The sequence below is a fragment of the Haliotis cracherodii genome, unplaced genomic scaffold (genome assembly GCF_022045235.1).
Source record: "Haliotis cracherodii isolate W230 unplaced genomic scaffold, xgHalCrac1.p SCAF_2, whole genome shotgun sequence".
Taxonomy (NCBI): Eukaryota; Metazoa; Mollusca; class Gastropoda; order Lepetellida; family Haliotidae; genus Haliotis; species Haliotis cracherodii.
This window is the reverse complement of record NW_027266275.1, coordinates 39,355,095-39,368,807: the sequence shown is the minus strand read 5'-3', so window position 1 is coordinate 39,368,807 and position 13,713 is coordinate 39,355,095. Positions and strand designations below refer to the sequence as shown.

Sequence of the window (13,713 nt, the reverse complement as noted above, 5' to 3'; positions counted from 1 at the left end):
TGACGTATGACATCACAATCGGTGACCGACTTTTACAAAATGGCGTGTTCACTGTCAACAGTACGCGGGATTTTACGAGGGGACTTTCGTTGATTCAGGGATCGTATATACATAAATGTGACATGTAAGTAATCAGAAACATTCTGACAATCTATGGCGACATTTACGATGTAACTAATTATCAGGGGTCATTTTGAGTACTTATGCTTGGCCTAAAATGGATGATATCACAGAACAGGGAATTGCCCACCTTATTCAAAACTGTGAAGTGTATTTGTGTGAGTGATGTATTTTGAATTTTAATCGACTTCAAAGTAAGGGTTGTAGAGGAGAGACATATATGTCCCTGTGGCATCCAGGGGGTTAACATGAATTAGTCCTTGATATCTACTACGGCCGACCGTTTACTTGTATAATTTCTTTTCTGTTTCTGAATGAAACACAAGTACAAGTATAGATTATCTTAAACTTAGATGAATACAAATATTATTCTCAGTTATGATAATCGGCGATTAGAAGGTTAATTTATGCTGTTTTCGCTGTGAAAGGAAAACTCCTAAGAGAGGCAAGAGGTTCAGAATAAACTTCATATGGATCTATTTATACTATGTTGCCAATTTGTAGTTATATTACTACAAATAGTTTTAGAAGGATTAGTCGAAATGAATTTTTCGATTAGGAAGATTCAAGATTCTATGTCATTCAACAGTAAAACAGATTTCCCAATCATATGCGTGTTATTCCGAGAAAAACAGGTTACGGAAAGGAGCGAGAGACGACGATCGCTGATGGATCTCCATGGAGACCGTTGTCACTTCCGTTATTCACAAACGACGCCATTTTGGTTGTTGCTGCTGCACTTTGTTTCCACGTCTGTGTTTGCATTTTGCTCTTTATCCCGCACGTATCGCACGTTCTGCACGATGTATGCCTCTGTTGCTTTGGTTTATCATCAAGGTATCTATTAGTGTTCTCAGTGTTAAAATATGTTTGCTTCTCATCTTGATTTGAAAGGTTGAAGATTGATACATTTTGAAGCCCACTTGGGCTGATTGTAGGCCTATTCCAAACTTGATTCCCTTAGCCTAGGTAACATTAAAAGTAAAAGAGAATGACTCATTCGCTCCCTTGTATATTGGTGTAGGGGATTTATATTTTGTTTTGCAAAAGATCAAGTGTTTGTCTTTTGTGAAGTGAATGTGTATGGATGTGAATGTGTCGACCAAGGCTTCCTTTAATTTTGTAAAAAGCTCATAATTATCTCAGCGAAGTGATTTCAGTGATTAATATTAATTGTACAAATTCACTACCATGGTAAAATCATATGAATCACTGTAAAGTATCGTGATAAATGTTTTCTAGTCCCTTAGCCTACTTCCCCTAGCTGTGGGATCTACTCGAGGCTTTTCTGACAATAAAAACTGTCAATTATGAACCATGTCAGAAGAGTTTATGCATACCGTATTCATAGTGTGGGTTTCTAAGTACCCTCTCCCAACTACGCTTGTTGTCAAAGGGACTGGTAAAGTACGTCTTTCATGTTCCATAATGTCCAAAAGGGACCAACCTACCTCAACCAAAGTCCCTGTAACGTTGCAATAATTTGATTTGGCAGCTAGAACACAAGCACGCAGTTACTTTTAATAAACTCAGTCTATGTTCTAGTCTATACAATGAGGATAGGTAGGATTTTGTATTTTATTGTATTTATTTTATTGTAGCTCTGGACGATCTCCACAGGTTTAGGACCTCCCCAACCCCCGTCTCCCAAACGAATCTCCCTGTCCCAGATCCTGTAGGTCATCATTAGGTTGAAGTTGTGTGAATGTGTCCTATAAATAAGAAATACATTTTCGAGAACAGTTGCAACTAACGTTCGAAACAAGTCAAACATTACAAAGACAAATATTACATATTCAGTAGTCATGAAGCTTCTAACAATCAGTACTCATTTCTAACAAACAACACAAGGGAGGAGACTTTCATTATTCTGCCACTTCCTTACATAGCCAAAGCCCTTATTCTGAAATGTATGATAAAACTTTATTCCGACCTTTTCGCCAATACCTGTTACCACCACAATTTGATAGTGATTCAGAAACACATTCTCATAATATAGTCGGACTCGTACAAAACAAGATTTATTGTGATTATGGGACGTTTTCGTCGCTTTTACTTTGTTTGTCGGGAGGTAATTTGTCTTCACTTGCTTCTTTGTTTAAATGTCCAGGTAAAACAGAGTATTAATGACGAAAATGGTCGACGTTCTCAAGTCACCCTCGATTATTAAATACCGATTTCAATGATTAAGACATTTATTTCCTCTCTATTAGCGCCCCAGTGTCTTCACCATCACTGTCAACCCCCTCTCATCCCAGCCCGACCCCCAGACCTCCCTCCTCGTCCCTTCGCCCAGAGTCCGCCCTCAAGTTGTGGAGATAGATCTTGGTGAAGAAACCAAGCAGCCCCAGTCATGCTCGGCCGTCCTTGTGTCCTGTGTGAAATACATTTTCCAGAGTTTCTTCACGGAGAGATAGACTTTGGATTTATTATCTCTGCCAGTGTAGTTTGAACTACAATTTTTTTGGACCTTTCGGACGACCCTTTTGGACTATTTTGGCTTATCTGCTTTAAATGTACATGTTTATGATAAAAGTTGTTGCTTGAAGAAAGCGTCATAAATATTCGTATTTTATTTATTATTCGCTATTTTCTGCACTCCTCGTGAAAACCGAAAACACACGAATCGAGAGATGACTGGGCAGGTGGTTCATGCCAAAGGCTTGCTTCAACCAACCTAGCGTTATTTCAAGAGTCAACTAAGATGGCGACTGGGTGGATAAAATTCTCGGGTTTCCTTTTATGATAATGTGAGAATTTAAGAACTTGTTTGCAGTGTCAGAGAAGTTTTGGACGTATTTCGCACACATGCATTTTGTTTTCATAAAATAAAATAAAATAAAATTAATACTCCTAATAAATTACTTGAAATCAGTGTGTTTTATATCTTTATGTGCTCGTTCTTCGTTAGTTTACACATTGCTTCCTTGACAATCGGACCGTAACCACGGAGCCAATGCTGGTCGTAAGAGACTCGGTGACTTGGTTGATTGGGTGTGGGAGAATCGTTGCTCACGATATCAATCACTGGATTTTTTGGTCCAGAGTCGATTATTTAAGGACGCCGCTATATAGCAGGAATATTGGTGAGTGCGGCTTTAGACCACAAAGAAAGAAAGGTACGTAGCTGTAGCTAATATACATTGATATATTTAATGTAGATCTACAGCTACGAATCTTTCGGAAAAACAGCACCTCACATGTGGTCGAGCTTCCCATACAATGACTCCACCCCATACCGAGCAGTCACTGCAGCCATCCAGTCTTATTTAAGCACGGTATGGAATTGCTGAACGGCAGATTTAAATTACACCCTCCATTTTGAACGGATAACATATTTATGACATACATGAACACAATTAGGTCCACAGGTTTTGTTTACACGACTTAAATATATACTTGACTGTGCAGTGTAGCGATATCTATCAATTCTGTGTAATTTAAAGGTCAAGTTACCAGACTGAGTACGGTTGAGCAAAATATACACTGAAATTCGACATCATAATCTTTACATCAGAAAATGAAAATGATATTGCTCCTACAAACAAATATTTTCTCAATAAAGACAACGTTCATACAAAACTGAAAGACATTGTTGAAATAAGAAAACTCTACGTTCTCAGGAAGTAGCTATTGGAACAGAAAGGGGATAAATAAGTATTGAACGAATTACATCATTACATTTTAAGCGATTGAAAGAATTATACATTGAATTGGGGTTGCAATACGTTTTCACGAATAATTTACAAAATACGACTTCTAATTTTAGATTGATATTTTGAACATTAAAGCCAGATTTCAAATGCTACTACTGTCATCTTTGTTACGATCTTTCAGTATAATAAACCACTGTGTAGAGGCCCACAGTAGTGAACCACTCAAGTTTGGTGGACTTTCTCTTGATCGATACTGGTAAGCAGCCTAGTTCGGAATTAGTTCGGTATGCTTCGGCTTATATATTTTTAGATTTCCTATCATTTTTATTTCTTTCAAGAATTAATCTTTTTCGATGAAATAACAGGCACCTGTACCTTTTTCTATTGCCTATTTGTTTTCATTTCATCATTTGTAATGATATCACCCTCTGAAAATAAACATCTTTGTTTTCTGATATTTCTACCACCGACCTTCCAACATACGGAAAATAAAAAAGTACAATCAGGCACACCAGGTATGTCTTTCTAATTTTGATACCTGAAGTGGCACACATACAAGCGCTCTTCATAGCCCGTTCCCTAAGTACTTTGAGTAACGAATGTAACGCCACTTTCCTACCCGGAGTTGCTTCTGACCAACCTAGTATCTGTGTCAGAGACGATTTTGTCACATCTTACACTGTCCATTGAAACAAGTTATCTTTCCATAATATTTCCATTGCCGTATTTGTCCTTTGTTTGCATTGGTTGTACGGCTCCACGTGCTGTCATCGAAGATATAGGGATACGGTCACTTTTAAGGTCGGGTCGGGAGGTCGACAAACAACAACATGGCCGTTGCAAATGCTTGTGTTGTGAAGTGGAAACAGAGATCGAGCGTTCACAAAACATGGAAGGGTTGGCGGACAACACGTGGTGGAGGTGTCATCTTGGGAATCCATATTGTGAGGGGTTTGTAAACTTGTGTGGTGATGAATTCTAAAGGTAGATCTAGGCCGACGCTGTCGATGGACTGCCACATCAAAGTCATGATATTTTATGAAAAGAATAAGCCTAAATCCTGGATACATCGGATGAAGATACTCCCTAGCCATGGATATAGTGACTGTGCTACTCATTGAATCGGAAATCCCTGTGAACAACGTTTCAGGAAAATCTAAAAACTTCCCGTGGTTAACTATGCCTAACTTCGGTCACACCTAGGTCTAACGGTGTTGAAAATCTTGACCAAAAAAAGTTTGATGAATCATTCAGACAAGTTCATCCGGGGTTGCCGGCATCACAATGTCACGTGGGTTGGATATGAACGTTGCTGACTTGAACCCAACTTGACATAAAATAGACACTATCCACAAAATGTTACTGACAAAATGTAACTTCATCAGGAGTCGGGAGTCCAAGGAATTACTAACAGTTCGACATTGACTGATGCTCCACACTTTTTCTGGACCTACCCTAGTGATTACCGGCTATGTTGAATTAATCCAATGTCCCCCAGACTTTGAATTCGTCAGGTGTATATACTTGTCGCGGCTACAGAGGAACTTTACAAATTCATATTCATGCCCTGTCAGTCAGGTATATTTTGGTTATCAGCCTGTAGTATATTGCACGGCGCCAGGCGCCTTGCTTTTTTCCGTTTGAGAAAGTTACATGGGGATGAGTAATAGTTGGAAAGATGTCACCAAAACTTTAAAATAAACTTAATCTTTGTCTCACATATGTATAATGATATGCGTACATACAAAATACATGTATAATTATGAAAATATTTTTAAAAATATACCTAAGTGTAAATTATAACTCTAAACATGTTTATGATATTCGGGCACAATCATGAGGGAGCCACGTTCTTTCCTTGACTGGTTTACTGGCCCTAGAGCGCCTGCGCCCCTCGCCTGCAGCCGCTACGAGGCGAAGGGCAGGGTTCCAGTCTAGCGCTATCGACACATTTCCTCATACATCATTTGGAGAAGGACTCAAAGGAAGGACCTGTCGAGAAAGACTGTGAATAATTGACGTGTCAGCCCACACGAGTAAACTGATTTACATAAGAATCATTGAGAAGTATAGTTCGTGGTTAACGACGTTGTATGGTACGTTGGTCACAACATTGTGGGTTTAAATTTTAACAATATCTACATGTCTCCACTGATCTACTTCATTATGAATTGTAACATAAATGTAGGTATGTTCCCTGATCTGATTGGTTAAAAAGTGTTGTCGAATGAGCATAACATCGCTGAATTTTTGGGGTCTCATCACCGTGTATGTATACATTAATTAATGGAACTATTTTTGAAATCATCAACATGGAGGAACAGATGGAAATTTACCCTGACTTCCACATCGGAGATTTCGATGAAATATTGAGTGAATGGGGCGACGAGACATTTTCTGAGATAATACAAGAATTTGAAGGTAAATGAAATTTACCTTTTTCCATTAATTACAAAATCATAATCATAAATAATGTAATTTTCTTGGGCTTGGCCAAAGGAAAAAACAAAACAAAATCAATTTTTAACAGAGTAAAAAACATTTATTGCAACTCTATAATGACATCCACCTAATTTTGTTCTTATTATAACCCACAAAAAGCTGTTGAAGCTGAAAACCGTTCTGAGATGGCCCCCGAACTAGGAAATACAGCCAGCGTTTCCGTAGAGCCCAAAGTTCAAGCGTCCAGTCACCGCTTCGCGTCCCTTGATACAAAAGCAGTACAGGACATCGTGGATAGGAACCTCTCCAAATCTACTGGGAGTTAAAATATTTCGACGTAAGCCATTGAAACATAAAAGAATACATAAACAAATAAAAAAAAATTCCTACGCAGATTCGATCAACATCAGCGAGAGTTACCTCCCTTACACCATTGCCATAATAGCAATGTAAAGCGTGACCAATGTGTCATCGCAAAAATTGGCAATAATATAACGAGATTGACCAAAATCTTAACATAAATTAAATATTTCGTTTTGTAAGATTTGAGATATGTTATACTAAATGGATATACGGAAATTTCATTTAAACACGACACCGTAATAATAACGAAATACTCCCACTTACCGTCACATTTGTACCCTGAACACGGCAATCTTTTCACTCCCAGAATGGCTTGGTTTCCGAGGTTTTGAACCCACGTTCGAAGAGCTTCCTGCTTTTCAACTGAATGAGAGACTGAGGTTCTTTTATGCCGAAGTCAGAAATGCTGAGGGAGACCTTTACTCAAAATCGAGTTTTGTTGGGTTGCGTGCTGCCATACACAGGCACATCAGGGGGCCGCCATTTGAGCGCAGCATAAACATTATCCAAGACCGGGAATTTCACACTGCAAACTGCCGTCACTTTACTGTCAAACGCAGGTATTGAATCGCGAGATTTTCAGAATTACCGGCCACAAATCCGATGAATCGTTGAAGTCGTATTCCATTGACTCGTGCTCGTCTCAAAAACGACATTATTCGAACATTTTTCAGAGACAGGAGCAGCTCGCTAACGAACGTAATTTGGTACCTGTCATAGATACAAATATCCTGCCACTGTCCACTGCTCCCGTGAGTAATTTCCAGGTTAATTCTTCTGCTAATTTCCACGGCCTCTCTCACATATGTTATTCTACTGTAACAGTAAACAACTTTTTCAATCCCAGCTAAGCTGCATGTCTGAAATTTCGCACGTTTGACGTCTCTTGTCACCACCTCAGTTTCAGGCGAGTTGACACTATCTTGTACAGGGGCCAAACAGTATGTACGTCTTTTCTAATTTTGATTATTTGTATTTCATAGTTACGCATAACTACAAATTACAAGTAAGATGAGGAACTGTGATAAAGAATTGAATTTGTGATATTTCCTGTTGTTTGTTTATTTTCTGAGAAATGAGCTTGAACATGTGACCACCCCTTTCGTAAAATGGACCCTCATTATTGGAGTACCTCGAAACCATTGATCGGTTTCGCGGCACCCCATATCATGCATCCTTTCGAAGGTGAGCACGAGGAGACGTATTACTAACGACAGTTTAGTTGTGTCATGCGCTCAGTAAATTAGTTCCTCCTAAATATCGATTTAATTAACGTTCATGTTACAATGTCGATAAATATTTCGTTTTGTAAGATTTGCGTGATGTTATGCTGAATGGATGTACGGAAATTTTTCATTTGAACACTCCGCCTTACGGCGTCGTGTTCAAATGAAATTTCCGTACATCCATTCAGCATAACATCACGCAAATCTTACAAAACGAAATATTTATCTCCTAAATAACACTACAATAATGTCGCTATTACTTTTAAAAGATTAATTATGAAAACAATATTCATAACTTTTCCACTGTAGATCTAGATATATCAATGTCAACAGTATCATGTCCGTGCATTGTTTGAACTTGATATGATGAAGTACAAACGTATGACTGTTAAGATGGTGCAAATGGCCGATATCTCGAACGTTTGGGGGAGTTTTGTTTTTATTTGGAACAAGTTATTTTTAAACGAATCCTCACCATGGTCACAGCCCTACGACTTCCTGACATTAAGCAACAGAAGATTATCCATCTAGACAGCGCCAGTTTTCAGTCTTTACCTCTTTGAACTCAGTGGTTACACCAATTGCCTTCTCCTTGATTTTCTTCGTTGTCTTTTCGCGACATGCCCTTTGTCATGGCCGCTTTTGCGAATACCTCTGCGGCGTCAACCGCACAAATAATTAAAGAATATTTTTTTTCAGACTGGGCATAACTTTACCATTCGGTTTTAGAATTGTGAGACGTTGAGAAGGATGATGATTGTTCATTGAAGAATTCTTCATACGTGGGTAAGTTGGCCAGAATCACCGATTCAATGCTTGAGCTTCTGGCAACTCCTTCCGGCCCCTGCTCTGCCTGGATTAAATGTGAAAGGTATGTAACAATAGAGAGTCAAACATGACACTGTGCAACAAACACTGGAACGGTAAATACACGGACGCAGTCGCTGATCAGTATAACTGACGATTACATCTTTTAGAATAATAATGCTGCTTCCCTCGTGTGTATAATGTTAATAATAATGTCGTTAATAATAATGTGGTTACACCAATTGCCTTCTGCTTGATTTTCTTTTTTTGTCTTTTCGCGACATGCTCTTTGTCGTGACCGCTTTTGCAAAGACCTCTGCTGCGTCAATCGCACAAATAATTAGGGAATATTTTTTTCCGACCGGGCACAGCTTTCCCATTCGGTTTCATAAGTGTCGTGAGACGTGGAGAATGATGATGATTTTCTTTTTTTGTCTTTTTGCGACATGCTCTTTGTCGTGACCGCTTTTGCAAAGACCTCTTTTACGTCGATCGCACTTTATAATAAGTGCATTTTTTCGATTGGGCATAGCTTTCCCAGTCCGTTTCATAAGTATCGTATGAGGTAGAGTATTAAACGATAATCGTGACTGTTCATAGAAGCATTCACCATATGTCGGTAAGTTGGCCAGAATCACAAGCTATTCAACGCTGAGACTTCTCACAGCTCCTTCTCCGGGGCCTTTCTCTTCTTTTTCTTCGAACTTCTTTTTGGACACTCCTGCTGTTTTCCTCCTTTTGTTGAAACTGTTGATACCCCTCTCGCGGAGGGATATGTTCTAGCTCCTCACTGCGATACCCCACTCGCGGAGGGATTATGTTCTAGCTCCTCACTGCAATACTTCACTCACGGAGAGATTATGTTCTAACTCCTCACTGCGATACTCCACTCGCGGAGGGATTATGTTCTAGCTCCTCACTGCGATACCCCACTCGCGGAGCAACACACACTCACACACACACCTAAGCCCGACAGCGTGGATAGTTGCTCACAATATCAATCACTGGGTTGTTTGGTCCAGACTCGATTTACAGGCTGCCGTCATATAGGTAGAATATCGCTGAGTGCTGCGTTAAACAAACACAGTGTCATTTGACACATCACAGTTACTCCCTTCCTCTCGACCAAACAATCCAATGGTTTATGAGCAACGATCCATGTCGTCGACACACAAGTCGCCGAGCCTGCCTACCTGATCCATTTAGTCACCTCTCACGACTAGCATAGGTTGGTAGGGACAATTTATACCCGGATCCTTGGTCCTAGGTCGGGTGCAAGGAATACATTCTATTCCGGGTAATGTAATGTTCACAGTATTGCCACAGCGAAAACCTGTCCTGTGTTTTTAAGCTGTTATTAAGGAATATTTAAATTAAAAGGGAATACCCTCGACTTAATATGGATTCCCCGACATTTCGTAGTAATATAAGTAGTCCCCCGCGGTGGGCGTGGCTTATTTTTTTACATTCATTGTGAAATTTATTTTTCACACTTGTTGCCACTCGTGTGTATAATGTTCATATAGATGCCCCCTTCTCCCGAGAGTATAATGATAATAATAATGCTCACTTCTCTCGTGAGTATGATGACAATAATAATGCCCCCTTTCCTGGAGAATAATGTTCAAAACATCATGTACAAGCAAGCTAATAATTATCTTGTTACCAAGCTGTGGTTAAAGCTCGTCTCATTTGTGAGTTGTTCCTGAGGAATAAATTATGATAATGACCATATGGATAGTTTTCTTATGTGTCTCCTGTCAGGCCTTTTGGGATACGATTACATGCATCATCCAAGTCAGCGAGCCTGTTAGTCTTACGACCAGCGCGGGTTGCTCAAGACAAATACCTAACCGGATCTTCACTCGTAATTTGCGGGTAGGAACTAAGTTACACGCTGACAGTGAAATTAGGAATCAATGCCCCGGTCAATGGCAACACCGTGTCGATTTCGATACGTATCCTTACGATACTGTTGAATTTGTTTTTAAATATATAATTATATATTACAAGTATATTTCCCAAATACAGTAAACCTCGGTTATAACGAACACGCTTATAACGAACTGACGGATAAAACGAACTCACTTTTTGGGTCCCGACTATTTCCTGTAGTTATGCTGTATATATGCTTATAACGAACTACGGTTATAACGAACTAATATTAGTAGGCCCTTCGAGTTCGTTATAACCGTAGTTTACTGTAATGTCTTCCTGTAACATGTGTAAAGGAACATGTTCGGATCACCCAGCTGTCAACAATATGGGTACCGACAATTAGGTCACGGCTGAGAAGTTTCTGCTCGTCAGACATTACGACCGCTAGATCCCTATTTTAGTCTTCAAGACAAACTTGAGGCACTGAGGATCTTGCCATCGCGGAAGTTCAAGGCGGCAGAAAACAGGTGGCACTATAGTTACAGTTGTTAGCTCGAGGGTACCCCATAGCATTGCACTTATCTAGGGACTATGGCAGAAAATGCCTCATATCAAGGATGACCGTCAATGTTCAAGTCATAATCCAGTTTTTACGGCGTTCTATTTAACATTTTTACGATTTCTGAGAAAGTGAGTGAATTTGGCATTATGTCTCTTTGAACTGTTGTAGTTATTTTCGCCGCGTGTCAGCTTAATGTGTGGCCGGTTGTAGGCGTGTACCTTTATAGCGATGGATTTTAGATCTTTGTGTGCAAACAGGCATATTTTTTTGTTGCGGCATCATTTGCATCAATATATTATACACAAACTATTTTGTTCTGTAATCTTCAAATGGCAGGTCCGTTCGTGTGTAGTATTTGTGTTGCCCGCCCTTGAGTTTTACACTCTCTAATCTTGTTCTCTGTCACCACTGTTTTCCAACAGACTGAATCTCGACGCAGAACTGGCTTCCAGTGCCCCCGACCCGGGAAGTTCCAGGGAAGAATAGGTCTTCAGCGTCCAATGCTTGCCGCAAAAGGCGACTATGCTTGTCTAAGAGGCAACTAACGGGATCGAGTGGTCAGACTCGCTGACTTGGTTGAAGCATATCATCGATCCCAATTGCGTGGTTCGATGCTTTTGATATAAATCACTGGATTGTCAAGTCCAGACTCGATTATTTACAGATTGACATCATATAGATAGAACATTGCTAAATCAGCAAACCAATATAATGCCCCATGCTGGTCCTCGGAGCCGAGTCATGAGCCGACACATCGTGCCCCCACGTCGTGGGTCGCTGTTCATGTTATCAACCACTGGGTTGCCCGACACACACATTCTACAAGGTAACCCGGCACTCCCTCATCCATCCTCCAGTGGTGTTCTTCGTGCAGACAAATGATACTTCCACTGTTTGGCTCTGTATGTTGTCGGAACCACAGAGATGGCAAGATCATAAACACAAAGAAACACAACTTTTATGTAAAAAGGTTTATTGCAGCCTCACAAAAAATGCGTCACGGCTGATTGCATATGAGAGTGTAAATCACAAACATTAATGACAACAGAATATGTACTCCATCCACACAAGAAGGTTATATGACAACGTTACATCCACACAAACAATTTATATGACAATGTTACATCCATACAAGCAGATTATATGACAAGACTGCATCCAAAATGATAATTTGTTTGTTTGTTTGTTGTTTAACGCCGCACTCAGCAATATTCCAGCTATATGACGGGGGTCTGTAAAATAATCGAGTCTGGACCAGACAATCCAGTGATTGACATGAGCATCGATCCACGCAATTGGGATCGATGCCATGTATCAACCAAGTCAGCTTGCCTTTTACGACAAGCATAGTCGCTTTTTATGGCAAGCATGGGTTGCTGAAGACCTGTTCTTACCCGGAATCTTCACGGGTCTCCACTATGATAAGCAGGTTATATGACAATACTACATTCACACAAGAAGGTACAATGTGTGAAGCCCATTTCTGGTGTCCCCCACCGTAATATGGCTGGAATATTGCAAAAAGCGGCGTAAAACCACACACACACACGCACATGACAAGAATGTCATATGACAATGTGACATCCACACAAGAGCAGCTTATATGACAATGTTACATCCACACAAACAATTTATATGGCAGTGTTACATAGATACAAGCAGGTTATATGACACTACCACATCTAAACAAGCAGGTTATATGTTAATACGACATCCACACAAATAGGTCATAAGACAATACTACATTCAACATGATAAGCAGGATATATGAGATTTAAAACCCACATCCTCTGATAAAAACCATCAGTTCCGGACTTAAACTCTCACAACAAAACTATATAATCTTCATATAAAACACTATGAAGGGCTCCTCTACTTAACCATACATAGGTACTCTGTATTGCTTGCTTTAAACATCAACTAAAATGCGAAGAAAGATATTTATAGTGTTTATTCTATTTTTGTATATTTATATAACAAGACATTTGTGTTATAATCTTTAAAGACAAGAACTATTCGTTCAAATAACAATATAACATAATCAGTCTGTACAAAACACAACTGATGTTTAGATTTCATAATTCAAACCATTGTTTCTCTCTCCTCTTTCGTTATTGTACAAAATATCCATTCAATCTTCTCAGGACCTTCACAGAAACGGGGCACCATGTGCCCACATATCTGTAACATCTGACAAGCTAAACGGATCATCATAGAAAGGGGGTCGAGTTTGGTTTAACACCGATTTCAACAGTATTCCAGTTATATCACGGCATGTCAGCTTAGTGTGGGAGGTAAGCCCGATGTGATGCATGTCTCCCACGTTAACCACTTCGGTGAAACCCACGAACACGGGTATGGTGAAAACCTAGAAACATGATTATGGCTTACCGGGATTCGAACCCATATGCATAAGTTTCTGGCGCGCCCAAGGGACGCAACTCTGCACAGCGACTTGCGGCGCCTTAGACGACTGGGCCACACGTGGCCCCTCTTAGTGATTAATAACAAAAACAATGTAAGGACTTTATATATCATCCCGAGGGTGACAAAAATGACATGGAACAAAATTTGTAGCACTAGATAAAGACCATGTCTTCACAGATCTATCAGCAACAGCACAGCCTGGAGAGCAGGGCTCGGAATCTCGAGAAACGTC

General features: G+C 39.8%; 1 protein-coding gene across 1 annotated transcript; it reads left to right on the top strand.

Moving 5' to 3' along the window:
- Positions 1-764: 764 nt before the first annotated feature.
- LOC139469885 (uncharacterized) lies at positions 765-2,537 on the top strand. Its single transcript, XM_071252206.1, has 3 exons — positions 765-957; positions 1,722-1,795; positions 2,334-2,537. The coding sequence occupies exons 1-3, from the start codon at positions 789-791 to the stop codon at positions 2,535-2,537; spliced, it is 447 nt and encodes a 148-aa protein (XP_071108307.1). The 5' UTR covers positions 765-788.
- The last annotated feature ends 11,176 nt before the right edge of the window (positions 2,538-13,713 follow it).

Bases quoted from the DNA above. Each gene is read 5' to 3' on its own strand.
- LOC139469885 (XM_071252206.1), top strand. From the start codon at position 789: ATGGATCTCCATGGAGACCGTTGTCACTTCCGTTATTCACAAACGACG. The intron at 958-1,721 runs GTATCTATTAGT...ATTTTATTGTAG, and splicing joins TGCTTTGGTTTATCATCAAG to CTCTGGACGATCTCCACAGG. The intron at 1,796-2,333 runs GTAGGTCATCAT...CCTCTCTATTAG, and splicing joins ATCTCCCTGTCCCAGATCCT to CGCCCCAGTGTCTTCACCAT.